Here is a 26,528-nt window from a genome sequence, read left to right on the forward strand (position 1 = left end):
TGTAGCAACAGACCATAGCAACAGATTAACTTCATAGCAATGGTAAAGTGCTCACACGGTTTTCCTGAAAACCAGAGGGCAGAATTGCTTGTTCTACTTTTCAGTCTTGTTTTATCCATGGGCTGCACTTCCAGCCAAGCAATTATCGAGAAATCGGCATCCAAGAATCGGCATCATGACAGAGAAACCCCAAACCAGGTAACACACTCTTAAATCTTCTCTCTGCTTCCACTACTCGTGAAAGTGTTTAATTTCCTTTTACATTGGAGATCACTGGAAAATGTGAGAGAAGGTGGCAATGTCCGTTTTGTTTATTTATGTACTTGTGGAGCACATTGAAGACAAATAACACGCTGTGTCCTTCTTGCACCTGATTTCTAATAGGAACAACCTGAGAAATTATCTTACCCCCCATCACATTGACCCATCCCACCCAGTCAGCCAGGGAAAGTATGTTACAGATCCTATTGACTAAAACATACAATTGGCATGGTCCAGAAAGAGAGCCTTCTCTGCCATTGCCTTCTTTGGAATATTCTCCCCTCAGAAGTGAGTCAGGCTCCGCTCTCCTCATCTTTCAGAAAGGCGTGAAGACCTCCAACTCGTGTGTAGCATGCAACCCGTATGTGTGTGTGGTTAGCAGTTTGAAGGCGCTCCCTCTGTCTTTTAGCTTTTAATTTATACTATCTTTGTTTTTACTGTAGTTGGTTCCCATTTTATTGACGTGCTTTATAGGGTGGTGTGGTGGCTCAGTGGTTAAGACGCTGGGCTTGTTGGCTGGAAAGCCGGACATCCACATTAAAGACCCAAGCTCCACCTTATGGGGTGAACCCCCGTCCTTGCCCCAGCTCCTGCCAACCTAGCAGTTGGAAAGCATACAAATGTGAGTAGATAAATAGGTACCACTTCAATGGAAAGGTAACAGCGGTCCGTGCTGTCACACTGGCCACAAGACCATGGACAGCGCTGGCTCAGTGGCCTTTAAACAGAGATGAGCACATCCCCTGTAGTTGGCAATGACCAGTGGAATAAAACCGGCAGGGTCTCCTTTGACTTTATCTTTTACTGTATTTTTTATGGGTTTTTTTAATGCTTTTAGCTGTAAACTACCCAGAGTCACTCTGAGAGTGAGATGGGCAGTATCTAAATTTGACAAATAAATAAATACCCCTAAGAATCCCCCAGGTAACTTCCAAATTAATTAATTCCACTAAAAAATCCTACAGTACAGGTAGTCCTCAACTTTCAACAGTTCACTTAATGACTGTTTGAAGTTACAACCACACTGGAAAAAGTGATTTATGACCCTTTTTCGCACTTATGACCATTGCAGCATCCCCATGATCACGTGATTTACATTCAGATGCTTGACAACTGACTCACATTTATGATGGTTGCAGTATCCCAGGGTCATGTGATCACCTTTTGTGACCTTCTGACAGGCAAAGTCAATGGGGAAGCCCTATTAATTTAACAACTGTGTTGTTGTTGTTGTTGTTGTTGTTATTATTATTATTATAAAAAAGTTGGAAGGGACCTTGGAGGTCATCGAGTCCAACCCCCTGCTCAGGCAGGAAAACCTACACCATTTCAGACAAATGGCTGTCCAGTCTCTTCTTAAAAACTTCCAGTGTTGGAGCATTCACTGCTTCTGGAGGCAGGTTGTTCCATTGGTTAATTATTCTAACTGTCAGGAAGTTTCTCCTCAGTTCCAGGTTACTTCTCTCCTTGATTAGTTTCCATCCGTTGCTTCTTGTCCTGCCTTCAGGCGCTTTGGAAAATAGCTTCACTCCCTCTTCTTTGTGGCAGCCCCTGAGATACTGCTATCATGTCACCCCTCGTCCTTCTCTTCGTTAAACTAGACATATCCAATTCCAGCAACCATTCCTTATATGTTTTAGCCTCCAGTCCCCTAATCATCTTTGTTTCTCTTCTCTGTACTCTTTCTAGAGTCTCAGCATCTTTTTTACATCGTGGTGACCAAAACTGGATGCATTATTCCAAGTGTGGCTTTACCAAGGCATTGTAAAGTGGTATTAATATTTCACGTGATTTTGATTCTATCCCTCTGTTAATGCAGCACAGCACTGTGTTGGCTTTTTTGGCAACTGCAGCACACTGCTGGCTCATATTTAAGTGATTGTCCACTAGGACTCCGAGATCCCTCTCACAGTTACTACTGTTGAGCAAGTTACCCCCTGTACATTTGGTTTTTCTTGCCTAAATGTAGAATTTAATTTAATTTAATTTAACAACTGTAGTGATTCACTTAATAAATGTGGCAAGAAAATTTGTAAAATGGGGCAAAAATTAACAAATTTCTCACTTAGCAACATAAATTTTGGGCTAATTGTAGTCATAAGTTGAGGACTACCTGTATTTTGCACTCATCACCACTGTAACTGAGTCCATCCACCTTGCAGTTGGGAATCCTCTCCTCTTTCCCTCCATTTTTACCAGCATTAGAGGCTTCTCTAGGGAGCTAGATATTTGCATAATGTGTCTTAAGTAATATAATTTGAGTCTTTTGTGTCTTGAGTGAGAATTCTGAGATGACCCATTTGTTTTCTTGGCTCACCATGGTATTATCAGAATAACAGAGTTGGGAGGGATCTTGAAGGTCTTCTAGTCCAACCCTCTGCTCAGGAGTTTTGTCCAACACCAAATTTCAAAACCACCAATAGTCTTCCTATCCTGCTTCTTCAAACTCTACTACTACTACTATTATTATTAATATAGTTCATTGCAAAGTCAGCCACATATTTAAACTGGAGTTGGCACTTTTATCCATCTATTGAGCCTTGCCATATTATTATTCCTTAAGAATTGTTTTATTATCTCCTTTCCCTATTCTAGTGGTTATCTTATTCCTATAAGTAAAGGATATTCTAGGCCATTAAGCATCCCTACAGTCTAGAAGCATCTCAAGATACTACATTCTTATACATTATTGTAAGAAATGGCATATGAAAATTATGTTTATGAAAATGAACACTGGAATAAAGTAGTCTTCTTGTTCAGTCTTGCCTACTTATTCCGAAATCAGTCTTCAGGTTTTTTCTTATGAAAAATCTGTTACTGCTCTCCCTACAATATAAATATTGCACCTTTTTCTCCTTAACAGATTTTTTTATGAAATAAAAATAAAAATTGTAGGGAGTCTGACTTTGTCTTCTACTGCCATAAAACTCTGAATGGGGCAAGGCAATCTATAAGCTACTAAAAGTCTCTTTCCAATAACCTTTAACTGGCTGAAAAAGTGCATCATAGGGCTACAATGTTTGAACCAAAGTACCTCAAAGGAGCTAACTTACAGAAAGTGTCCAAGATCTAGGACACAGGATTCTCAAAGAATTGAAATTTGGCAGATTTTATAAAACATTTTATGATATAAAGGTTAGCATAAAACAGTTTATGACATAGTACAAAACGTCACAAAACATTTCCTGTTCTGTTGTTTGACTGTGCTGTACATTTCAACATGGGCTACTTCCAAGGTAGATATATCTCTGAATGTATCCAAAATAATCATGTTGCCTGAGCCAATTCTGTCTGGAAGAGGCAGTGTTATCTGTTCTTTGGAGCCAAGCCACAGTGCTATCTGTTCTTTGGGGCTTTCTGGGCAACAACCAGCACTTAGGGGATGATTGGAAGCCAGCACAGAGCTTAAAGGACAGGCGTCATCTGTTCATGGCAGCAAATTGTGTCCCAACAGATATGGAAAAAGCCAAGTTAGGGAAGTCAGCAGTCAATCATCTCGTCCAATCACTTAGCCAACACTCCCACAAGGGTGCATGCAGGCACACAGAAACACATCAAATGTTGTATATGTACAAATGATGCTGTAATTTATTTTTTAGGCTAGAGAGAAAATATTTCTTGGCACAGATAGCCTCGCCTCACAAGGTGAGTCAACAGCTGCAGATGATTCCTGTGGAAGAGGCTTGCCAGAAGATGGAATGAAGGGATCCCAGTCCATTAAAGAAGAGACCAAAAGTCAACATATGGGTGTGTGTGATAAATTATAAAAGAGGGCTGTTTCATAGGGAGATGAATGACTTATTCAAGAACCATTATTCTGGGGTATAAGCTATATTGAGTATTTCTTGCATGATTGGCATAATTTAGAGATGAGGCCTTGTGATAGACTGTAAGCAGAAAAATGCATGCCCAGCTGTCTTAGATCTACACCTGGGCTTCTGTCCCATCTTTGTCCTTCCTGTGTCCTTCAATTTCTTTGCGTATTAAAATCTGTTCCACATTGATACACATTGGCAGCTATTCCAGCATAATTCTTGAGATGGGCATGGAAAGGGTGCTCTTGGGCAGAATGGCTGGTGGGTTACTATACCAACAAACTATCTGAAATTGTTAGATTGCCAGACTGACAGTATTGCTGATGCGCTATACGTGCACAAACTGCAACACATAGAATAAGCAATAGCACTTAGACGTATATACCACTTCACAGTGCTTTATAGCTCTCTCTAAGCAGTTTACAGAGTCAGCATATTGCCCCCCCTCCCCTCCAACAATCTGGGTCCTCATTTTACCAACCTGGGAAGGATGGAAGGCTGAATCAACCTTAAACCAATGAGGATTGAACCCCTGGCAGTCGGCAGAATTAGCCTGCAGTACTGCATTCTAACCCCTGCGCCTCAGGGCAGTAATGTACAAGAAGATTAAGCAAAACCAAAAGTAGAAAAACTACAACTGGGCAATGTGGATAATACTGTTTAATTACATGCATGTACAAAAGAGTGTTTGCGTTGGCTTGAAAGTTTCATTTGCTAGTTGGTTTTACTATAAACCAAACTGTCTGGTAGAAAGGGTAAATAAAATTAAGATTTTTTTTGGGTGGGCATGGGAGGAAAGGGCAATAAAACTATAGCAACTTAAAGATCCAAATTAGCTGAATTAATAGGAAAAAAGGTTATGATGTAACATTTTTAAAAAAATGAACTTGAAATATTTTAAGGCTGTTTTGAGATTGAAGGGAAGAAAAAGATTCCCAAGAGTACTGTAATTTATTCTTTTCTCCTTCTTTTTCTAACTCTCACCCCCATGCATTCAAGTACTCTAAGTGAAAATATGTTAATTAATGTTCATTTAATTAATTTGAGTGACTGAAAATACGAAAGAAAAAGCTGATTAATCATTCTCTCCCTCCACTTAAAAACAATTGAAATATTTAGGTGCTATTAAGCTAGAAACAGAAAGACAGACATCATCAGACATTTTGGAAGAACTTCGGATGCAAGGAATAATCAAGACTTCATGTCCGGCCACTAAAAACAGAACTGCAGATGATGCCATGGTAAGGGTTCTTCAAAATTAGTTCAGTATACTTTAAGTTTGAGATGATGTTTTGAATGTAACCTATGAATTACTCCAGAAATGGATCTTTCTTCTAGGTGAGAGAATTGATGTTTTTTTCTGAAGGTTCCATTTCTTCCCAGTTTCTCCTTAAATTTGAAACTCTTCCCAAAACAGCTTTGTGATCAATTTCCCCCCCCCCCCCACTTTAAAAATACAGTTCCTGGGATGTTTACAGACTTTCAATTCCATGTAACCAAACAGAACACGTTGGCCTGAATTAATAGCATGCTGGGGGCACGGTGGCCTAGTAATTAAGATGCTAAGCTTATCAATCAGGTTTGCAGTTGAAAAGCTAAGTACTATATGATGGGGCGAGTTCCCATTCTTGCCCCAAGTCTTGCCCGCCTAGCAGTTCAAAAACATGCAAATGCAAGTAGATAAATAGATACTATTTTGGTGGGGAGGAAACAGCATTCTGTGAGCCTTGGTGTATAGTCATGCTGGCCACATGACCACAGAAGCATCTTTGGACAACGCTGGCTACCTTGGCCAAGAAACCGGCATGAGCACCGCCCCCTAGAGTCAGACACAACTAGACAGGGGAAACCTTTATCTTTACACTTTTAGGAAATTCTTACAGCCTGCTTCATGCTAGTACTAAACATAAATCTCCTATGAATTCATGTCCTGAGACTGGGGATTAGCTGATTAATATGTAGAATAGTATATTACTTGAACACCAAACACTAAAATCACATTGATTTTAATTGCAATTTGTTGAAACAAACTAGCTTCATAAACCCAGTCTGAAGTTGGTCTATTTCAAATAAATAAATAAATAAGATTAACTTTGTGGGCTGGAATTAAACTATACACAAAGAAAAAAAATAGAAACTAACTATTCTAAGTAGAAAGTAAACATTCTAGCTTTCGCAAACATGATGAAGAATTAAAAGGGAGAGAATGGTACCAAAGAAAATCTAGTTCAGTGGCTTTTATAATGAAATTTATATCTGACTTGCAAAAAGCATGATTAGCTTCTGGTAATTGCTTACACGAATGTACTCAAACTTGCCAAACTAATGGCCTATCTTACCGATATTTATTCTGAATTGAATTCTGATATATCTATTTTTAAAATATGCTTTCAACTTTCAAACTGGTCAAATGTCAACAACAACCACAAAAATACAAAGCCATGATAAAAACAATAATGCTGGACTGGTTCATTACATAATTTAAAAAAAAAATCTGTGAAAATGTTCAGCATATTCTAAAACTGCATTTCAAATCATAGGTATTTGTGGGAAGGTTGCAAATAATAACAAATGTGTGTTGCAATCCTCTTGAGGTACAAGCTCCACCATTTTCACACTTTCAGGCAATGTCCCAACAGTATAAAAAGGTAGAGCTAGGATAGTAACATCACACACCATCATTATTTAACCAGTTACTATATAAGCCTTGATGATGCTAGGTAAATGGAACTAGTGCTGCAATAAACATACATGTAAACGAATTTGCAATGAATTTTAATTAATATAGCAAGTACAAGCATCCATAACAATATTTCTGAAATTTTTGCTATACCACCACAAATGAAAGAAAATTTCCTCATGATCATATCAGAGTTTACAATGCTGTGGAAAAAAAGGAACTATTAATTATCACAGTGCAATTAACAAGCATCACGTTAAATCAATGGAATCAATAAGTTTGTATCTCTATTAAAGCGGTATTATGTATATGTGCTCCATTTTATCTCTAAATGTTATTCTGTAGTCATTCTTAATTCCTCTCCCAAATTATGATGCAGAGAACTGAACTAGAATAGGAACAAACCTTGCAAAATACTGAGAGAGAAGTATGCAGTTATTAGGAAGATTTTAGTGAAAAAAAATCCTTCTTAAAATAAATACAAACACTGAGATATAAACAAAGGTTTATTTGTGCAAATAGGAAACAGAAAGAAAAAGAGAAGTGATCACATACACATTTAATAATGCAAATCTGGTTTAGCTAGTATCTTGTTATCTGCTGGAATAAGAAGTTAGATTTTGATGTAGTTTAGTGTTCTGCAAACTATCTTATTTTCTGATTAGGTTTTATTAAGAAAATGTTTAATAATGAAAATAACAACTTAGAAAAAACATATAGTAATTTTGTCCAATAACTTGATATTCATCATGACTTTTGTTGATCTGATTTAGCAAATCAGAAAATTACTTAGTGTTTGTCCTCAACTTTTCAATGATCTGTGCTTGAAGTATAAAATGTCTAAATGTCTAAATACTGCACAAACTAACTTAAATTTAGAATATGTATCTGGAAATTAAAGATGAGAATACAATTTTTTCTGTCATGATACTAATTTACTAGGCATTCAAAGTGACACTCTTGAGCTGTATCAGAATCTCAAATGTTAGCCATCATCACCTTTTAGAGAGTATAATAAATTTTAAACCCAGATGTAACATTGTAAAACTGCAAATTACAAGGGCTGAATGAAAAGTAATGCCTCTAATGTTGTAACATCACCAACAGATGGCAGTATGATGTGTCCGACTGTGTTGAGCATTTGTTCTTTAATTTCAGTTGTCAGGAAATTGCTAGGAGAAAAATGTTGTGATGCTTTTGTTCATGAAATGGAAATCTGCAGTGAATATTAGTCACTGTGCTTTAAGCAACATGCCATGATTGAATTTTTAACTGCTGAATTGTCCTTCCAATTGAAATTCACCATTAATGCAGATTGTTTATAATGATCACTGGGTTGATGTGCATACTATGTGTCATTGAGCCAAAAAAATGTAAAGGTGGTGAATTGAGAGGAGTTAATTTGTGTGATTATGGATAAGTGGATGACATATGACTGCAACTAAGAGGATTAATTTGAAAAAGTTCGATAAACTAATTAAAGACAATAGGTAGATTACGCAAAGGGAATTACTGTCAAGCTTAGCATTTCACAGAACTGTTCAGATTGCATTATTGATGTTCCTCAATATCAAAAGAATTGTGCTGGTCTGTGACAGTAATAAAGATTGGATTGAATTGAATTGAAAAGTACTGTGCAAAATAGGTTACTTGTGTGCTGATAGCAGAAAGGAAACAAACTGGAATTTGCCAGAAATTGTCATGCCATCAGAAGAAGGAGACAAATTTCTTCACAGCACTGTCCAGTCTATGAAACACCATCATTATGACCCAAAAATGAAGCCTCAGTCTATGTTACATCATCACAAAACTCAGATGTGAGGGAAAAAAATCAGAAAGCCAAAGCTTCAAGATTACAGTTTTTTTGAAATGCAGATGATATTATTCAAATGGATTTCCTGAGCTATTAGCTCAGACCACTATGCTGTAATAGTCAAAATTTTAAAACAACAATTAAGCAAAGTTCTGAAGGATAGGAAGGAAATTGTTTTGTGGTGTGAAAACAACAGACCTCAAGCCTCTTAAGCTACCCAAGAGGCAATTGCAAAGCTGAATCTTATTGTCTTAAACTATCCAATGCTCCATCCAATTTAATGTCATGCAAGTTCCATCTTTTCCTAAAACTGAAGTAAAACCTTCCTGGGTATCTATTTGATTAACATGAAGAGGTAGGAAGGATTGTCAGGACCTAGTTGAGGAGACAAAGTAACAAATAACAATGATTATGTGGAGAAATAAATACAGGTAACAAAAGAGGTCATTTCAAAAATTATTTTCCTGGTTCATGTATTAAAATATCCATATTTAATTAAAGGTATGTAAGTGGTGGCATTACTTTTTATTCAACCCTCATAAATATCACTGAGTATCTATGGAGAGTCTCACTCATCCAGGTCATAGTTATCCCAAAGTTGCTTCTTCATGAGGCAACTGGACTTTCTTTGAAGACTTTTCACTTCTTATCCAAGAAGCTGCTTCAGCTCAGAGAATTTGTATTTTCATGTAAATATAGAGTAGAACAGCCTGTTTTCTTTTAAAATACAATATCCCCTTCACTAATTATCTTGTATTTCCACAGCTGGTACCTGCAGAAAGGACAATACAAAAACCACCAGCCAAACTGGAAAAGCTAGAACTTAAACAGAAGAAATTGCATGCTTTATCAATAGAACACCCTGAAGATAAGGTAAAAAAAATACCTCACCTTATATTAACATTTGCATATCTAGTAATCAAGGATACATTAAATAGGGAAAGCCCTAGACTGTCCTAATCCTCAGCAAGTATGTTATAAAATGCTGTAAAATACATCCCCCGGTTTTATTTACCGAAGATTGTAGAACTGGAGGTTTTCAATAGAAAGGTGACTCAGCTCTGCTTCTGCATACGTCTGAATCAGAAGAATGTGTACATATTCCAAACCAGTGCCTGGATGAAGTGATCAGTAGAAGAGGGCAATAAACTGGGAATGATTTTCAATAAGTCAGAAGTTTTGGGACTGGGTGGGCCCAAGTTTCAGGAAAGGGGAGTTGACTTGCTCTAATGAGACTGCACTCCTAGTCAGTGCGGCTTGTGAAAGCCGGGTTGCTGACTGGGGCTTGAGGATGCTTTTTGTGAGTCAAACAACTGCATGGAGTGCCAGTTACCAAGTCAAGGCCAACATCTTGATTTTAACATGCAAGGCCCTAAATAACTTGGGATTGGCATACCTGTCACACACATACTTTATCTGCTGTTATCACTAACATTAGAACTACTGAATGCCATCTAGGAGATGCAGGTTTCTGAGATGTTGTCCATAATTCAGAAGATTCTAGTCTCTGAAACTACGGAGGTGTTTCCTATTACTATTTTAAAGCATCTGTTGAAACATTCAGCCAGGCTGCTCTGCCATAAATGTTACAAGAAAGCTTCCTCTGCATTTTCATTATGTTTTAATTTTTGTTTAAGATTACTTCATATTGTTTTAAGATGTTGTTTATTGTACATTTTACTGCTGATTTGACTGAAAATGCTTCAGAAGAGAAAGTTATGTAAAAATAAATTAACTAGATTAAAATAAATCAATAGACAGAGATCAGGTTAGGCTCTTTCTCTGTAACCCCACTAAGTATTCTCACAGGCTGACTCCATCCATATTAGTAATTTCTTAATTAGGGCCAGTTTTGCGTGTGCATGTATACGTGTGCCTGTGCACAAGTGTGTGTTTGACGCTCAAAAATGTGTTATAGCCTAAAGACTTGTCTCTTTTTAGACAAGAGAAGAGCAACTGAAAAAGGAATTGCTGATTGATAGATCATCACCAATAATTTCTCCTGAAAAGAGAGTGCAGATAGGCAATTCTATAATTACAACACCTCCCAATAGTTTTCAATTGCCACCCTTAAGTGTGGGAACAGAAACTTGGACAGAGAAGGAAGAACTGGATGAAAATATAAACAATGGTTTTGAGGATTTTACAATGGTGGAATCAGACATAACGTATAATACAATTCATGGGGTATTTTAATCACCAACATTTGTATGAAACATTTTGATCTCTAACCAATTTAATTTAATACTGTTGCTACCAATAAAGGCTACTGGACTCTGAAATATCGGATATTCTGTTTTCTGAGCTGGCCTATGGGGTTTTCTTCTCCTTCCCTTTTTAAATTTTAAAACAAAAATAAAATAACAGTTCAAGGCTGTGCCCTGGATTTGCTTCTGCATTAGCAAATCTCAACCGAAGGCCCACAAAAATGCCATGAAAATTAATCTTTGCCCCATGGAACTCTGGCTTAGCTTTTTTTAAAAATAATAAAAAATAAAAATGTTTGTGCCATCTTATTAAAAGGAATGATGCCATCCCCCAGATTTTAAGATTTTTTTTTTCTTTATAGCCCATCTGAAAGGGGAAGGACAATCAAGTCATCATCTTTGCATTCTTCCAATGTAACCAGTATTACAAATATATACAAATAGCACACATATGAATATCTATCAATGGGACTGGTTGGTATTCAGTTGGCATTATGTCCATCGCACAATCTTCATTCCAGATAGGGAATGTAAATCTCCCTGGCTGGTTTCTCTGTTGACCAAACAATCAGTACGTGTCTTTTCTTTTAGTTCTTCCTTCCTCACCAGTTCCTGTGATTTTCCTTTGCTGCTTGCAAATATGGAAGCTTTCATACACCCCTTTCCAATACTATATCCTTTGAAAATATTGCAGATATCCCCCTCACTCTTTTCCCTATTTTACGGCAACATAGTTGCTCTAATGCTATAATAATCAAAGCAACAGAGGACTAGGTTGTTCTTTCATTCCTACTTTCCTCTGAAGATCCAAGAAAAATTTGTATAAAGAAAGGAAGAACTGGTAGTTCTCTTTCAGAGAATACAGAACTACCAGTTCTTTCTTTCTACAGGTTTTTAAAAAGGGAAGCAAGCAAGATTATGAAGAATGTAGAGGACATAACAGATCAGGACAAAATGGCTGTCAAGGGCAATGACCCGTTGCCAAATTGGAACAAAGTGCTCAAGAGTTTCCACTCTTAAGGGCTTAAGATGTCATTTTCATGTCAGAAAATAGCAGTTTTGAACTGAAGCTGGAAAATAAAGATATGTGGAGCATTTGCAATGGGCTGGGAGTGAGAATAAAACAATGTCAGCTATTCCTACACTCAGGGACAATAACTGCCCCATGCTGGTCATGGGCCAGGCAGCAACTGTAGCTCTCTTTGGAGTATCATCAATGTCAGGTTGCTCTGTTCAATTTCCATTCTCATATTGCACTGTCTAACATTTTTGCCAGCCCAGACTTGATGATTGCAAGATTAAAGCACAATAAATAGTGTCCAACAATATTTAAATATGAGTCCTTGATCCTTGTGACCACATACTTGAGTCCCAGCTTCTTTCCAAAAGAATAACTATAAAACTGAACATAGTGACCAGCGGTTGCTGACAACTGCTTGAATGCCTTGCCTATACCTACAGTAGTTGATTCTGCCAGGGACAACAACAGGATCAAGAGAGTCACAATCATATAATCAATACATATAAAAAGGACAGGTCTTTGATCACATAGTTGTGGCTGCTATTATGACTTTTCTTTTACTCCCTTGTACACCTCCCTGGATCCTGCCCAAAAACAGTAGGTGTGTGCAGGGCTTTTTTTCTCATAGAACGCCCAGAACAGAATTCCGCACCTTTTTTGGATGAAACCTTGTAGGGTAGGCAAGGCGGGTTGTATGACGTGTGTGAGTTCTGGCACCTTTTTTTTTTTTTTTTACAAAAAAAGCACTGGATGTGTGTATGTCTCTGTGTAGATCCAGTAAACTAAAACCCAGATTGTCTAGCACTATATTTCTTCTTTCTGGTTATCTGAAACTCTAAACCAGAACAGGGAAAGGCAAAGTGTGATGGGAGGCAAATAGAGGCATTTTTTCAAGCTGTAAGAATCAGAAAATTAGAGAACAAATCTTCTCTTACTGTCTTGGGTTGCAGATCAAGAAATCCAATTAAAATCCAGTCACTCTATGAATTAGTGGGCTCACTTAAAGCTTTGACATAGTTCTATCCACTTCTCCTCTTCCCCCCCCCCCACGCCCCTGCATAATATGGAGACTAAAGCTATCAGTTTAGCTGTCCTCTTCCCAAGAGCTGCACGTAGCCTTCAAGAGATAGGCCAGCATTCAAATACCTGAATTGAGCCACATTCAGAAATTTTACAGGGCCACATAGAAAGCAGCCGGATCCACTTTAAAGGCACAAAACATTCAATGCTCTCATTGTGTGAAGTTTCAAGGTTGTACTTGTGTACAACTCTCCAAATGACTTTGGGCTACTCCCAGCCTAGCATATAGGGTTGCTTGTGGGGAATAAAACAAAGGGAGAGTCTAAGTCACTTTAAAGTCTTAGGAAAAGGCAGGATATAAATGAAAAAAATAAATAAAGCAGTTATGCTATGCCTGTCACAAGACATGTAGCAATCACCTCTCCAGGGTATATGCTCTTTTTAGACAGTGCAAATATAGCAACCATATTATACGCCACCTCGGGCACCATGATTGCCTCAACCCAATTTATCCTGCATAAAATACCATATTTATTACTGAGTTCATTGTGCTAGCAGAACAAATGGTTGGAGGATTTGCATATACATTTTTCCTAGAACTTCATTAAGTAAAACAAAATTCAGAGGAAGATTATGATGAAGTTTATTTCTAAAAGTGAGGATTAGTATATTCAGTTAAGAATGGGAAAACAAATCCCACATCACTCTGAAATTGGCTTCTAGACAGTATTTATCTGTCAGTATTTATCTAATTACCTAGTTGGATTGTTGCAAAGGTAAAATAAGTTTATTAAAATGATAAAATATTGGTAAGACACATTAGCAATAAATAAATGTTGCCTTGCTTATTACAGGATATAAATGTAACAAATAAATAATTCATTGTTTTATGATATAATAATACTGTCACCTATATTTTGAGGCATCACACATTCTTAAATTATGATTTAGCAAGTGTTGACATAGATCATCTGTACCAGATCAGTCCAACTGTTTGGAATTCTATTAGCTCAATGTTGAGTAAATATTTTAGAAATAAATATTATTAATCAGCAAAATGAAAGAATAAAATTAAATTAAATTATGATCTTCCCAAAGTATCATTCATTCATATACAAATCCATATCCCCACACTTATTTCAAGAACAGTATGTTCCATATTTGAATTGAAATAAGTCCATGCATAAAGAAACAATATTCATTCATTCAGTGTCTCTTGGAGCAGTATATGTAGTGCAGAAAAAAACAACACAGTAACATATTATACAGTATTTGAAATATAAAGGAAAAAAACTATGATGAAGTATTTGGATAGAAACATAAATGAAACAGCCTAGTGGTTTTTGCACATGCTCAAAAGTCTCTTGAAGCCATATAGTTCTAAAAGTTTCATTGAAACCACGTGGGAAAATGCCTGAGGATTGTTTTGTTTGAGCTCCACCCACTCCCCATTTAGTACTCTAAAAGAAGGTATGATTTATTATTTGAATGTCAGAATACCATCATTTCTTTTAAGCATCTTGTAACCCTGTGGGCCATCTCATTTGTTTCCTTTAAGAGCTACTTCAAGAGGGCAGCATGCTGGGAAGACTGAAGTCAAGTAGGATCAAGATGAAACTGCAGGAAGAGTTCATTAGGACTCTGTGAAAATTATGGGTGGGTGGGGGGAATCACAAAAGCAAAGTTTGCCTTCCTAAGATGACAAATCTATAAAATAAAATCACAGAATATTATTTGTGTGGAGCAGTGATAAATGTGTTTGCTTCAATTTATACTTTCTTCCCAAGTTGGTCCAATGATGAGACTGGTTGAACTTCAACCATAAGTGGAAGAGTGGGAAAGATTTAAGTGAAAAGCGACTAACTTGGAGAGAGAAAAATAAAACTGAATAAGCCAACAACAGAATTTTACAAGGGAATATGCCTGGTTGACTGGCATTTTAAACAGCAACATTTCATACCAGATCATCTTATTGCAGAACCTTTTGCAGCCACAAGATGCTGCACATGTGTGTATGTGTGTGTGTGTTTCCTTTATTTTCAATCCATGACTTCAATCTGGTCTTCCTGGATTAAAAAAAATTGAACAAAGAAGTGGAAGGACCTCTCTCTCTCTCTCTCTCTCTCTCTCTCTCTCTCTCTCTCTCTCTCTCTCTCTCTCCCTCCCTCCCTCCCTCCCTCCCTCTCTCTCTCTCTCTCTCTCTCTCTCTCTGAGTTAAGATGATGCAAGCTACATAGTTCCCATTGTGAGAAGAACAGTAAAAACTACAATTTAAATCAGGGACTGATTCTGAGGTAGACACAGGAAATGCTGAGTGGATTTGAGAATGGGCTCTAAAATAACAGTAAAAGAGGCATTTTTTTATTTTTATTTTTTTGATGGTGGTCTCTGTAGAGAGTGAATTGGCTGGCAGGCAAAGAGATTAAGCGGTGCATTTCTGCTCAACATCTGAACATCACATAATTCTATACAAATTTCAGTGAGCTTTTGTCAAGGAAAACCAAAGGAAGATAACTAGCATCCCTTTAAAACAGTTTACAGCTTGATAAGTGAGAATAGTGTAAGAGTCTTCCTTAGCCTGATGGTTGGAAACTGAACAGAAGTACTTCTGCTGCTGGTTTTAGCTACCTAAATATTTCCCAGGAAAGCCTGGGCTGCGGAGAGAATCTTCACATGAGGTACTTTTCCTGACACAAAGATTAATCCTGGTTGTTAGAAAAGCAATTTTTCCTACTCTGAAATGTTGTGGTGATATTTTTTTTTATTTTTAAACTGGGATAGAAAAATATTTTATATCATTTACAGTATGTTTTGTATTTTTTCCCACTGGGTATAAACAATAAACAGCCTAACAAGGTTTTAGATGGAACTTCATTCTTATAAAGGAAACTATATGCATACATTCAGGTGTTATGTAGGCATTATAATTATTTTAAACCACATTTTCATCCACAAAAGCAAAAGGATTTCAGGATGGCATGTATGAATTGAAAATAAATTTCAGTAATATGAATAATTTATTAAGTACTGAATATTCAGTTTAGAAACAACCAAAAGTATTAGTCAGGAAAAACAAGCCAAAACAATGATTTTAAAATACTCGGGCAGATTAGAAATGAGTTGGGCTCAACAAAAAAGCAAAATCATTTTAGTTTTAGTACTCCCTCAAACTGGGAGACCACCACAAAAGAGGCCCTGTCTTTTGTAAAACACAATATACTCCTGGAGAAGATCTTCTTGAATGCAGAAGTAGGATGGTAGTGAAGATGATGCTAATTTGGACATAAAACATGTGTTTGCGGTGACAGATGATTAAACCCATGTGTCTCTAGATAAAGGGAGAACATTGGTTTAGCTACCTTATAAGCTCACTCCCCTATTACCTGCCCTAGCTTTCTTGAGTAAGCAAGGAGGGACAAATTTAACACATAGCTCAACCTCTGCTCCTCCTTTGTAGTCTGAGCAGCCATACTTTCTGGGATTTTTTTTTTCTAAATTGGCCAAGACACCAGGACTGGAATGCAAAACTAAGACAGTTCTAGTCAAACTGGGATATGTGGGTTTAAAGCTTTCAAGGTACGGTAACTCTCCAGACCTTAAACTGGGTTTGGTAGGAGATCAAGTTCAATGTAATTCCTTTGGAATTATGGCTCCATAAAAACAAGCCTAACCAAATTCTGCAATCATTGAGGCCTCCAACATCTTTCAAAGGGGGCACACACACTTACATCACACTAATGCAACCTTTTTAGATTCATTTGGCATTTTTCACAGAGTAGCTAAATTATAACCTTTCTGGACAGAAACCATTGGAACTAATGGAAGTAAATGTTTGATCATTGCACTACATTAGAAAATAGCTTCCAGGGGTGAATTTTCTCTTGCTTCAAGCAATCACTACATCTCTGATATAATTATGACAGCAGGGCTCTGCTTGAATGCCTTTGGCAATGTTTTTAGACCACTAACCAAGTACAGCTTTGTACCTGAAAAAAGCAGACATGTCTTACATGTGAAGTATTTAATTTGGCAGACAAGATATAACTCCCATGATCCACACATATCTATTCTGTGTTAATTCCAAAATGTGAGCTTCTAGGTTGCCTTAAAATAGATCTTACAAGAATGCTTGAAATGGCCTGCATCTGTCAACAAGTGATAAATAACATTGTGGGTGTTAAAAGCTCACCCAGAATACTAGTCTAGAAGAAAGACATCAGGTTACCATTTGGTCAGCAATTTAGAGAACATTCACAACTTTCTGAAAAACAATTTCACCATATTTTGTAATATATTTACCAGTATAATATTTATTATCAGTGGAACTACATTCATATTATTGAATATATAAATCTCAAGCATTGCACAGCATACAATTACTTAAAGGACAAAAAAACAGCAATTATTTTTATTTTAGGTGAGAGTTCTATCTAAAGTATTTTGCAAATTCCAGAATTTTTTGGGGGGGGAGAGAAATTATAGACTCCTTAAATATAATAAATAAAATGCATTAAGATTTTATTTATCATATTTAATAATAAATTTATTGTATTTATAATAAATAAGATGTATTAAATTCCATAACGCCAGTTTGATATAGCAGTTAAGGCATCAGATAGAAACCTGTAGATCTTAAGTTCTACTTCTGATTTGACCACAAAGCCAGCTGGGGTGACTTTGGGCCAGTCACTTTCTCTCAGCCCTAGGAAGGAGGCAATACCAAACCACTTCTGAAAAACTTTGCCAAGAAAACTGCAGGAACTTGTCCAGGCAGTCTCCAAGAATCAGACAGGCTTGAACAGAGGAGAAAAAAAATACAGTACAGTACACTAACATATCTTGATAACAATCTTTTCCATCTAAATATGTTAGGATCCAGTCTTCAAAATTTCCATTTGGCCTGCATATTCCATCGTAACTTGCAAAATTTTAAGTTGGGAAGTTTGAGTTAAGGAAAGAGAAATATGTAGATGTTGTTATATCTCACAATCTGCATCCAACCAGAGATAAGCAAAAGTTTCACCTATGCTATATTCATGAAAAAAATAACATATCATTTTTTAAAAAATTGATCCAACTTGTACAAGCAGACTGAAAGCATTGTCAAAGTATGTTCTGGGCTTTGCTCCATGTTTGCTTGTACAAGTCCACTAGCAGTTATGATATTCCCATGATATATAGATTCAATGTATATAATTTCTTATTTTTCTTGCCAAATCTATTCCTAATGAAATCATTAGTTTTCTGCATGGTAAGACACATTTGTTTATCATTTTATTGGGATTATGGTTCTGCATTGTTTAAAACATCTAGCCCAGGAGTGTCAAACTCGGAACGTCACATGATGTGTCGCGACATATTGCGACTTTTTTTCCATTGCCGGCAATGGGATGGGTGTGGTTTCGGCACGATGCATGCAGCCTGTGGGCCGGCAATTTGACACCCCTGCTCTAGTCTAAAGATTATTCCAATTTTCCAGAGAATGTTAAATCAGGGATAGAATATAAACATTGCCAATAAAGTTTTTTAAAAATTCAGAACATTCTCTGAATTTCCCCTGTAAAAGAGTTGTTTAGTCTCATGAAATGAAAAATGCAATTTACTAAAGAACAAGTCTGGGACAAAAAAAGTCACTCATATACTTAGCTATAAATTCTTTTCTTCAGAAAGGACATAGTGGGCAAGTTTTGCAATTATGAAACTCATTTAAGAAAGTACAATTTGCCTCTTTATTGTATTAAGCCATGTTGTTACTTTAAAACTGCTTGTAACGAAGATCAGGTTGTACAAAGTAGGTTGAAACACATATCCTTGAACACCAGCATCTAATTCTGAAAAAAGGAAAAGGGAAACTTCTTGTTACAGCATTTTCCATCTACCATAACAATCTATCCTCCACCAGACAAAGCAGAATTGTACAATGCCTCTGACAGGAAAAAGGGCAACAGATGAAGCTTTCCTGTGCTAGAAGAAGCATAGCATAGTCCATTTCTTGCCATATTATGCTTGAACCAAGGCCCAATGCTGCAATAGGCCAAGAAAAGGGATCTGGGTCACAAGGCTGCAACTTAAGTTTGCATACTTGCATCAGATATCATGCTGTAAGGCCAGATTGATATTATGGCATCATAAATTATCATATTTCTTTTTTTTTTACATCATCAATTTGTATCAGACATTTATGTAATCACCTATCTTATCCAGGGAAGTTGTGCAGGATTCCATTCCTTCAAGAAGAATCAAGTTTGCAGTCCAGGAGTGTTGATAAATACAAATTGGATACCAACGTACTAAGTGATTATCTATAGCCAAAGTTCCCTTTGGTAACTAGAGAGAGGTCTATTATGTGAGTTCTCCTGGACAGACACTATTACAGAATCTCTGACTGGGAATCTTGTTTGTCATTACAAAAAGTGCCCTATGTTAGATTTCCTTTGAAAGATTCTTAGAGATTGGTCAACGTTCTTTAACAATGTCTCTCAGTTCATTTCTAGATACTTTCCAAAGAGTTGAGGTTAACTTTTACAGTACCTTTTACCCTTGTATATGAAGAGTTATAAATCTGTTCCTGAGCCAAGAGGTCACGCCCAGAAATTGGTCTCGTAATGCCTCCATATTCTGACATGAGGAAAGGCTGTACAGCAACCCAAGGCAGAATTTACTGATAACTTCCAAATTTTTGGAAAATTTTTCACATAGCTCCTCAGAGGATTCTTATTCCTACAGAAGGTTTTTCATTAAGCAAACACCGTTCTATTTTTACCCAACCTCTTAAAATATTGTGAAGTATTTAGCTTCTATGCTATTTACATTGTATTGCATATGATTTTATTGCTGTCAGTTGATTTTCAGTTGATTCTAACAACCCTTTGAATTTGGGAATATCCAAGTTCTAAATACATACTCCCAATATATTAATATGTCAGAAACCTAATCTAGCCTCTTTCATAATTGCACGGGTCTAAAGTAGATCTACTATTACCAAAATGGCTGTTGAACTCGTGATGGAGTATTAGAGTTCTACCACTGCTTCATATGCTATTTTAGAAGACTTTCCAACTGTCTGGAAAGAGTTTATGAGACCACAGGGGTCATACAGACATTGCCCCACCCCAAGCAGAGTGTCTCATGAGCAGAGTCTGTTTATGAGACCTCTGGATTCGGTCCTGCTACTAACTTGGCATTGATGATATTTTTGAGTGCTCAAAGTACGTCATGTAACTTATCATACTCAACAACAATCTTGATAACAAAATATTATTCTGACTATACAGTACATACTGGGAAGCAGACTGCATCCCACTACCCATGCATAAAGTACCTTGCTCATACTGTACAACCTACAGGTATATGCAGGCAGACTCCATTTATGTAAGAAAGAATCTTACTTACTGAGTCTGCTAATGGGATATATGACTATAATTTAATGATTCCTCTGTTCAGTTTACAGCTGAACTGAGGTTTGAAGTCTGCTCTGTAAAACAACAGCACTGCCATTGCCCTTGTCTTCCCATTGCCCACCATTCCAGCATTCTATTTTACATAGAATTCCAATTATTTTTCCCTAATATCGAAAATTAAATTCTCTCCTTGCTTTTTGATCTCAAATTTCTTTCAATATATTGGAACTTACTGCAAGCAGAGTAGTAAATCATAATTTCAATTATCAGTAAAATATAAGTAGTACACTTGAGAGCTAAAGAGAATCCAGTTCCTCTCCCTCCACCCACCCCCATTTTAGCATTCACACAAAGAACTCATCCATTAGTAAACCTATCTTGTATAGAGTTACCTGTTCATTTATTTAGGGGGTGTTATCTGATTTCAATACTCAGTTTCACAAATGAAACTGTAGAATAAAAAGAATGCAAGGCAACAAGACAAGAGGTGTGCCTTGCACCCCCAGACAAATGCACAGAAAGCTAGCCAAACAATTCTTTTCTTATCTGGAAATAGTTCCAATTAACTTCCAAAGATAAGGTAGGGCTGTGGGTTTGAAAACCAAAATTCAGGGCACAAATGTAAAGCATCTGTACCTAGGCTACTTATTAGGGCTGTTATGTACAAGGATAAATAAAAGCTTTATTATAGTCTCAAACCAACAAAAGAAATATATACACCCCCCCCCAATGTTTATATAGTTGGAACTTGATCTTTAAGAAGTACTAGACAACCCATACCCCATTGGATCATTGTTTCAAAGATACTTTCTTACCTAAACAGAAACACAGAATGACCAAAGTGGGAAAAAAGCTGTGGGAGCAGGAATGATTTCCTGCTTGCTTCCCCACTGAGTTTCTTTGTGGGAACATATTTCTCCCTCCCTCCCTTCCGCTTCCCCTTTCCAGCAGGAAGGTAAGTGGCTGCTGCTGGGTGGGGAGTGAGTAAGTGATTGTGAGACTGGCTGGGAAATTGTCACAATGAGGATAAATGAGGATCATGTGACTAAATCAGTAGTATAGCAGCAGCCAATAACAATGAAAGAGCCATATCTTCCCCAAATTTCTTTCCCTTAGGAGTCTTGGGTCCTAGATTTTGGACACATTTTGAAAGTTAGCCCATTTGAGGTACCTTGATTCAAAAACTGTTGCCGAATGTTGCACTGTTTTACCTAGTTAAAAGTCATAACAATGAGGGGTTTAGTATTATCTACATTTTCTGTAGCAATCTTGAAACAAAGTAGCAAAACCTGGTGTCACTGTAGCTAAACTGGAATTAGATTAGATTAATAGAAAAACTAGGTGATAATGAACTGACTGCCCTAAGATTGTTGGTAGAAAAAAAAATTTTTTTTTTACTAAATCGGAATAAAAATTTCAGGGAAGAAGCACATGTGTGATGCTTTCAACTTTCTCCACACCACAAGAGAACAGGCAGCAAGTGAGAGGAATGTTAGATGCCATTTATATGTCTGAGATAACCTCCCAATTGAATTTGCCTTTACATAGACCGTCAATTTTAAAATTGCTCACTTACTAACAGGTGCCTTACATTTGCTGCCTTGATAGCATATCCTCTGGAGTGACTTTCAAGTTGGGCCCTGTCTTTATTTTTGTCACGTAAAATGCCAAGCAGAACATCTGTGCATTATCATGTTATGCTTACTATCTCAATTGTAGCTGTGCCAGATAGAGACGATCTGTTTTCCTGAGGCCTAACAGGACCTTTCTTAGAATAAAACCAGAGTCTTGGATGATATTAGAGTCTCCTTATAAAGCACGCCATGTATTTTCTGAAGCATTTCACTCCTAGCAGACCCAAGACTCAGAAATCTCACCAAAAAGGGAGACAAGCACATTCCACAATCAGCAAAGTATGATAAGCAATGTGATAAGGGGTGTGCCTAAACCACAACAGTTACCGACTTCTTGAAAATGTTGTGACGTGGAGCAGACAGTTCATTACAACTGGTACAACTCCCAAGGGCTTGCCAATTTCTCAGGGATAACAAATCCTAAGAGGCAGTACTTTCTACAAACAGCAAAACCTATGATTACATTAACCACATTCAAGCTACTGAAATATTTTATTAATGAAATTTATGGAAGAGCTGAGAAGTAAATGGTAAAACGTAAGGAAACATAAGGAAGTAGTGAAATGAATGGAATTATATCCTGTATATAATTCAAAATACAGCTCATAATATTATGCAATGTTGCATCCTACATAGGAGATCATCATGGCTTTTACTAAATACCTACACATGATACACTTCAGCTGACCAGAGTTTATTTTTTAAGAAAAGACTAAGTAATTAATTTAAAAAATTAAAGAACAGAAATTAAATTCTCACCAAATAAATTATTTTAGTATAAATAAAAACTGTTCTTTGATTTTATTTATTGATTCTATTTCCTTAAGGCAAATAATTATAATATTATGGTACTCATTCACAAGGAAAAGGGCATTTTCACAAACACTTCACCTTAAAATGGGTAGTTGTTATAGATTCCCTGAGAATATAATGATACAGGCAGATAATTTTTTTTCTCTATCTATATGCTGAGGATATCAGTGATACCTTTTTGTATGTCCCTACATTCAAGAGAAAGTCTCATTAAATATAATTGCTCCAAAAATTGTTTCTTTTTATCTCTTGTTTATTAATAGACATGGGGGGGTGTGCAGTCTAACAATAGACAAAAGCAAAAATCAACCAAGTTATGACTGAGAGGAGAGGTTCGTGTTGGGACCCACCCCAGGAGAGCCAGCAACTTGGGGGAACTAGGTTATAATCCAACTTTTGGGTAATATTGATCAGACTTCCATAGGCAAAACAGAAACACTGTCAAAACCCACTCTGGGCCTGATTAAGATGTAATGATTAAAGGTAAGGGGAACATATTTCTTGCTCAGACGTAAATGTAAATTTATTCCTAGGCTGTCCATACAAATTTCTGCAACTGCCATACTCATTGTTTTCTTATTTTGAATTTATGAACACTTTCACACAAATTGTAAACTGGCATCAAATTTGTAGAAAGGTATGGTGTGTAACTTTATCATGGAGAAGTTGTGTGAGCTTCTTTTTACATAGAAATTCATTGAGGCATAGAATTTGACACTAGTGTTTACTCTTGCGTGTAACTGTTTACTGAGAACTTACTTAGATATACGTATTTTATTGATGAAGGTTTGTTTTAAATTATAAGTTCAAAGCCTTCATGGGACTATATGAAATGTAATATTCATGAGTTAAAAATGTGTCTACAGCCTATTTCACATCTAAATGGATGCCTTGTTGGGGGCAATGTAAATATATATATATACATTGCTTACTGGTGTACACCGCTTAGAGAGTGCTTGCACTTAAAGCGGTATATAAGTCTCATAAATAAATAAATACATAAATAAATAAATTTTATACACATGTACCTGACAGTAAGTCCAGTGGAACTCAGTGGAGTTTATTTCTGAGTAGGTATGTACAGTATTATATTGCATGATTAGATCATGATGCCCTATTCCAAATGTCCTGTGCCATTATATGGTGCAGTAGACCATTGGTAGGAATAAATAGAGTGCAATATAATCAGAAGCCCTTTTTTGTCTTCACCAGCTTCCTGGTGATTACATAGCATTGTTTTCTCTTTGCTATGACAGGCATCTGGTGGGTATAAATAAATAAAAAGGTTGACAATAGACTTAATGTTAATACCATTGAATTTGTAGCAATTGGTAAACCAGTAAACTGTCTGTTCCTAGCTGCTCTGACAGAAGGTTATATAGAAGTGTATCAGTTAAAAACATTAATTGTAAGTGATAGCTTTTGGATGAAGCCATCTTAACATATTCTCCAAAGGCACATTAGATAGTTTAATTCTGTTTGAGGTAAACCATACATGTGAATATTTGGAGCAAAGGCTGATATCATAATGACGATGGATTAAATTATTCAGATGATCTATGATATAATATGTGCAGGGCACTCCAGGAGGACATAATTAAACTTAACATTTCTTTCTGCAGAAATATACCTTTTTATTTTATATCTGACAATGAGTAACCAATGTTTCTCTTTTACAAGCCTATTCTAACTTCCCCAAGTGAGGCAGTGGTGTATGGTGGTTAAAGACACTGGGTAGAAACCAAGACACAAAGAATACTAGTCCTACCTTAGGTAGAAAGTCATCAGGCTGATTTTGGGCCAGTCACGCTAATTTCTTCTCACATTTCTTCCCTATGAGGAAGGCAATGGAAAACCATTTCATTAAGAAAACTACAGGCACTAGTCTATGCAGTCACCGAGACTTACTCAAAGGAACACACAAATTATTTTATTTCTTATATCAAAGAAAATCATTCCTATGACTACCAGCTTTTGTAATGTTGTGATGAATAACAAACGGAACTAATCCCATGTTGAATTGTTCCATGACGAGTTGTCCCATGGAAAGTTGGCCATGGTAAGTTGTCATAGACCTCCCCCCAATCTTCACTCAATCTGTGTCATCCACAATCAGAGATGTCCATAGACCAACATCTGCAAGATGGAGAAAATGATGTCATGATCAATGACCGCCTAGCAATGCGTCCTGTAGATTTACACACACACACACACACACACACACATACATACACCTGTCTCGAGTTGTGTTTAACTTTTGGTAGTAATGCTGGCTAGGGCTTAGAGAAGTTTACATCCAAAGAATAATCAGTTTCAGATCTAAATTGTGTATATCTACACGACTTCTGTCAAGTAATAAATAGTTATTGCTTCATGCTCTATTTTTAAAGAGCAGTTCATTCATCTCTCTTGTAATACGTAAGCTGTAATAAATGCTCATAAGATGAAAGTTTATTACATCTTAATGTGGCATTTTATAAGTCATCTTGCAAACAACAATAGTATAATGATAAAAAGAGTTGCAGATAAAACAGAAACATTTCTGCATAATAAAAATGTTAAACATGGTTTGGCCTTATAGCAATGCTTGTGATTATTTCAAAATTGTGAGGCTGAGCATTAGTAAATAGGTTTTTTTAAGTTTCTGTAAAATAGAAAAATAGTACCATTTATAAAACCTTCCTTTTGAAACATGTGACATTTTGAAACATATAACACTCTGTCTATTTCCTATTGGAATACTGGCCAACGCATCACATAGAAACAATCATCCAGAAAAACCACATTAGTCCTCTGGAAATTCTGCTATTGAAACATTCTGATTAGAGACATGGGAAATGCCATCACCTAGATATATTTAGAATGGGTTTATTCTGAACATAATTCAGATAAATGGGTTTGTGTGTATCTGTACATAGGGGCATTTGCAGAGGGGATAAAAAAATCAAAATGGTTGCCACAAATGCACAGTTGAACCCCTGATCTTACCTGAAAAGATGCATGTTGATAATAAAAATAATTTATCTTTTTTCATTTCACTACAGATACCAGCTTTTATGGAATAAATTCAAGTTGAATTCAAGTACATTTTGTGTAATTCTCAGTCCATATCTTTCAACTTACAAGTGCCTTGAAAAAAGGCACTTTGCCATCAGAGAAGTTGCTCATCTTGCCATATTTAATTTTTAACTGTCTGGTTTGGACATCTCAGGAAGGACTCCTAAGAGTCCCTTCTTTATCCAAGATTCATGGGACATGGACAAGCCAGCAGCCTTCTTGGTGGTGGCCCGCATAAGAAATGTATTATTTTGACTAGGAAGTTCAGAAATCACTCTTCCTTACTGTGTTCAGTAAGATGATATAAACATTCTTTTTTTAACGATATTTGGGCTCCAACTGGTTGGTGCATAGGCATTCCTCTAGATGTATATTACTGTTATATTTCTAATAGTTGATTACATTACTTTTTGTGTCTTTGTTGTACACCACCCACAGTTATAAGATTGGAGTAGTTAAACAGCATAATAAATACATAACCAGATTCTAGATTCTATAATTTGGCAATTTGGCAACATATTAACAGCACAAAGGCTGCGGTCCCCAACCTTTCCAGCTCTGTGGACCAGCAGCAGCAACAGCGGTGGGGGGGGAGGGGATGGTTTGAGGTGCACACCCATCACTTGTGCAAATGGAGTTTTGTGTGCTTGCCTGCCACTTGCTTGGATTGGTTCCAAAGAGCCGTGGACCTGTGCTATATAATTCAATGTTTATAAAAACTAGTTTTTTTGACATTGAAACTTCTAATTTTTAATATTAAATCAATTTGGGTTACAATAATAATGTAAGTAGAGAGCTACTTCTTCT

The 26,528-nt window shown here is 36.6% G+C and overlaps 2 protein-coding genes across 4 annotated transcripts in view; one reads left to right on the forward strand and one right to left on the reverse strand.

Annotated features, from left to right (window-relative positions):
- Positions 1-26,528, reverse strand: part of ATXN1 (ataxin 1) — a 349,242-nt gene that overhangs the window by 318,940 nt on the left and 3,774 nt on the right. The window contains exon 3 of the mRNA XM_039348817.1: positions 24,433-24,497. The gene's annotated coding sequence lies outside the window, so the exon portion shown is untranslated. The remainder of the gene's footprint in view (positions 1-24,432; positions 24,498-26,528) is intronic.
- On the forward strand, positions 42-26,295 carry STMND1 (stathmin domain containing 1). 3 transcript variants are annotated; one of them, XM_039348924.1, is made up of 5 exons: positions 42-198; positions 3,861-4,008; positions 5,196-5,317; positions 9,335-9,442; positions 25,709-26,295. In XM_039348924.1, the coding sequence occupies exons 1-5, from the start codon at positions 118-120 to the stop codon at positions 25,727-25,729; spliced, it is 480 nt and encodes a 159-aa protein (XP_039204858.1). In that variant the 5' UTR covers positions 42-117; the 3' UTR covers positions 25,730-26,295. The 3 variants fall into 3 exon arrangements, with proteins under 3 accessions (XP_039204858.1, XP_039204849.1, XP_039204840.1); XM_039348915.1 differs by lacking the exon at positions 25,709-26,295 and adding an exon at positions 14,376-14,862; XM_039348906.1 differs by lacking the exon at positions 25,709-26,295 and adding an exon at positions 10,511-14,365.

Source organism: Crotalus tigris, unplaced genomic scaffold (genome assembly GCF_016545835.1).
Source record: "Crotalus tigris isolate CLP2741 ecotype Arizona unplaced genomic scaffold, ASM1654583v1 scf7180000017564.2150845, whole genome shotgun sequence".
Lineage (NCBI taxonomy): Eukaryota > Metazoa > Chordata > Lepidosauria > Squamata > Viperidae > Crotalus > Crotalus tigris.